General features: G+C 33.9%; 1 protein-coding gene across 1 annotated transcript; it reads right to left on the bottom strand.

Moving 5' to 3' along the window:
• Positions 1-791: 791 nt before the first annotated feature.
• Positions 792-2,031, bottom strand: LOC145088126 (uncharacterized). Its single transcript, XM_079026347.1, has 3 exons — positions 1,858-2,031; positions 1,270-1,471; positions 792-1,103 (listed from the first exon to the last, which is right to left on the bottom strand). The coding sequence occupies exons 2-3, from the start codon at positions 1,453-1,455 to the stop codon at positions 912-914; spliced, it is 378 nt and encodes a 125-aa protein (XP_078882473.1). The 5' UTR covers positions 1,456-1,471; positions 1,858-2,031; the 3' UTR covers positions 792-911.
• Positions 2,032-3,777: the final 1,746 nt, after the last annotated feature.

Genomic DNA, 3,777 nt, shown 5'->3' with positions numbered 1-3,777 from the left:
TTGGATCAATCTATTCTGACCCACCAACCCGAACCCAACCCAATTGTCAGGTTTAAGTTTTCAACTCTGCTTTATGAAACACTTAAAAAAGATAATTGTATTGCTTAATAATCATTTAACTTCCCTTTAAAAACGTCATGCAAAAAATACGCCCGTAGTCTCTATTCGTAAAATTTAACAGTTCAACAGACTAGAGATGGAGACTTTACGACCAAAAGACTGGAGAAGAAGTAAAAAATAAGTATTCGAAATAGAATAGGTATATGATAGTATTATTTTTAGAAAGATCATAAACTATCAAACATATTCCTATTGCCTGGACTCTTACATTTTTTATCGTACTAAAAAATAGTTAAATCTACATTCACGACCAATTATGTGTACAACTTCCATATTTTGAAAAAACGAAATAAGTGTATGAGTTTAATCATTGAAAAGTTGAGTTACTGATCTTGTATATAAGATATAGTATCGAATATCCACATATAGCTATGAGCTAATACAAACTTCTTATGATGGTATTTACACACAATATCAGAACTTTCTAAGCTTTTTGGCTGACCAGGTAGAGCGAGTATTAGGTTCTTGTCCACTTGTATAGAATTTTCTAAAAAGTTCATTTACTATGTTACAAAAATCTACTATATTAAAGTAATAAATATATTTTTGTAGAATTTTTGTAAGATTGAAAGATTACCACACTCTAGTCTACTAAATTAGACAACTATCCCAAACGGGATTTGAACCCCCAATCTCTTGACAGAAAGGCACTATGTCAACACCAGATACTGTTGGGGTATAAGTATAACGTTTTTGATTTTTTTTTTTTTTAAATGTTCTCCGTAAATCCCATAATGATGAAAAATTAGAACTCTAAAACATTATTGACTACAAGTTGTTGGAAAAAAAAATCATACTAGAATCGCAAGGCCTTCCTTCTTTGGTGTGGTTGAGAGTGGGCGGTTTCCAGGGAAAGCTGTGCGAGAAACATCAACGAGAGCCTTGAAACTATACGGTTCGTGCATAGACAGCTCTGACAAAACCTTTCGATTAATTTGGATGTTTTCTTTGATTAGTCCATGCATAAAGTTACCATAATTCACCTGTGCAATATTTGAGAAAATGAGTGACATACATTGAAGTTAGATAATATTGCTATATACTTATGTAGATTTTTTAACATACAAATAAAGTAAAGTAAGAAGCTATAAATATAATAAACAAATCATTGGTATTTCTTCCATACTAAAGGATAGAGGTATAACATACACCATGGACGCGAGTGCCAGCATTGATGCGTTCAATCCAAAGGGAACGCATGTCACGTTTCTTGTTCCTACGATCTCGATAAGAATACTGAAGTGCCTTTTCTACCCTTTCTCTAGCTATCCGGATACAATTCTTTGCCCTTCCCCGGAAACCTTTCGCTAGTTTGAATACCTCCTTCTTGTTCATGTCTCTATACTCTACTCTATAGGTAAAGGATAAATATGTCATTTTACGTTTGTATCAATCATCACTTCCAAACATAGATAAGTCATTTTACACTTATGTTAATAATCTGCAGTTTTCCCCACATCCCGAACCCAGTTTGAAATCCCCGAAACTAGAACACTGGAAACTTAAAAAAATCTGGAAAAAAATGCAATAATCAAACAATAACCGAATCTGTGGTGTTCAGGAAATCAGGAATTAAAACATTAGAAATAATACTCTAATAAGTAAAATTTGTGTAAAGCATCTGAAATCAGGATTCAGGAATCAATATCACCAAAAGTATGAAAATAACAGTGCAAAAACTAGGAATGGTATTTCTAATACTACATAAAAGAGCAAGGCATTCGGCAAAATTATTACCTGTAAGCACAAGGAGACGGCTGCCTGAGAAGGGAGGAACCGAGCAGGTATGCGACGATTCCGACCACGATTCGGACCAGACGTAGGTCGATTGACGATGGTTGCGTGAAAAGGGAAGAATCAAGGAGAGTCACAGACTGACGAGGAGCGAGGTCTTGATAAATGATAATCTGATTTAGGGCTAAATTGTTTCAAGGGCAACAATGTAATTCGATTATTTTGTTAACTAAAGGGTGTTGACTTTTTTTTTTTTTTTTTTAAGGAAAAGTTGCAAAATTTTTTTGACTTTTCTAAAATGTTAGTTTTTTTTTTTTTTTTTTAATATCCAAAATTCAAAAGTAACTTTTAAAATACTTTTAACAAACATCTTTTTACCTTTTATCTTTTGGGAAAATGACTTAAAAAGTAATAATGTTTCAAAAACGTACAAAAAACACAATTATTCTTTTTTTAGTGAAAAAAATACCATTTTACTGGGTATTATAGGTTAGCTGGTTAAAAGATTTATGAAAATAGTTGTGCCCTTACCCTTCGTCATTTCCCCCAAAATCAAAGGTTTTTTCCTTCTCCTTCGTGCGTTCATCATTTCTATAGAATCACAATGGATTCCAATTTCACAATCGAAGTAAATCATATAGGTTCTTTTGTCCCCAAACCGATTGTGTATTTCAATCCAGTAAAAATGGTTGTTAGCAATGTTGATTTCAAAAGCATGAGTTTCATGGAATTCATCCCGTATGTGAAGAACTTGGTCAAGTATGGAAGAATCAATGTGTACTATTGTCTTCCACAACATTCACTGAGAGATGGGTTAAGAGTCTTGGAAGATGAAAATGATTATGTCCGTTTCCTTGATGCTGGATATGAGAATGGGGGTATGATCAATTTGTACATTGATCACCGTCAGTATCCAGTTATGGAGTGGATTGAAGAAGAGATTGATGGGTTTTGGTCATAAGACATCCTATGTGCTCATACAAACCCTAAAGCTTGGATCTAGGTTTCTCTATTGTACATACTTTGAATCCAAGACTTTGAACCCTAATTCTAGCATATGGAAATCGGAATTCACATGTAATTAGGTTTAAGAACATACCTTGATTGTTATATAGCAATAACAATCCAATTCCTCCTTGAATTGACCTTGGAAAGCTGAGAGTCACAAGTGTCACTCCTCTAATGGCTTACAAACACCATAAGCAAGTGGAGAAGGTATAAAGAGAGAGGAGGGAGGTTAGAATTCGTCCTTAGGACTTCTTGGGAAGGGTTGGCCGAATTCCTAAGCCCTAGGGGGTTTATATAGGTGTAAAGATTAGGGTTTTAGTCCTTATCCTTATCTAGTTGCTTGTCCACCAAGCAACCATAAGATAAGTCCTAGAAATCCTTATCCTAGTCGAATTCTAAGGGATTTACACCTCAAATTCGTTCACCATATATATAAGATAATCCTTACCTTATTTTGTAACTATCACATAATTACAATTCAGCCCCTCTAGTTTAATTAATTACACTTGATCACAAAATTAATTCTTAATTAATTATTGACCAATATTAATTAAACAAATATGATTTCTTCTTTAATATATTATTCTTATAACATATTAATAAATCATAGTAACCTCTCTCTCTTTATTTATTTCTCCATTCAAGTTGCTTTGGTGAAGGCAACCCAAAAGGACCATGCACCATCGGGTCAAGTACATACCAAAATAGTTATGGACTTAGACACTAATCCAACAGTCTCCCACTTGGATAAGTCTAACAACTATTCTGCGTATGACTTCGGATCCCGATCTGCAATCGTAGCTTTCCAAAGCCGTTGTCAACTCTGATCATATCAAATACATGTGTCCTTAGATAAGGGATCATATATTCCTCCATTCTAGATATCATATGAGATATGATTTCAAATCATTCTCT

This window comes from Lactuca serriola, chromosome 1, assembly GCF_051521515.1.
Source record: "Lactuca serriola cultivar US96UC23 chromosome 1, Lser_US96UC23_V15, whole genome shotgun sequence".
Lineage (NCBI taxonomy): Eukaryota > Viridiplantae > Streptophyta > Magnoliopsida > Asterales > Asteraceae > Lactuca > Lactuca serriola.
This window is presented reverse-complemented; position numbering and strand designations above follow the sequence as displayed.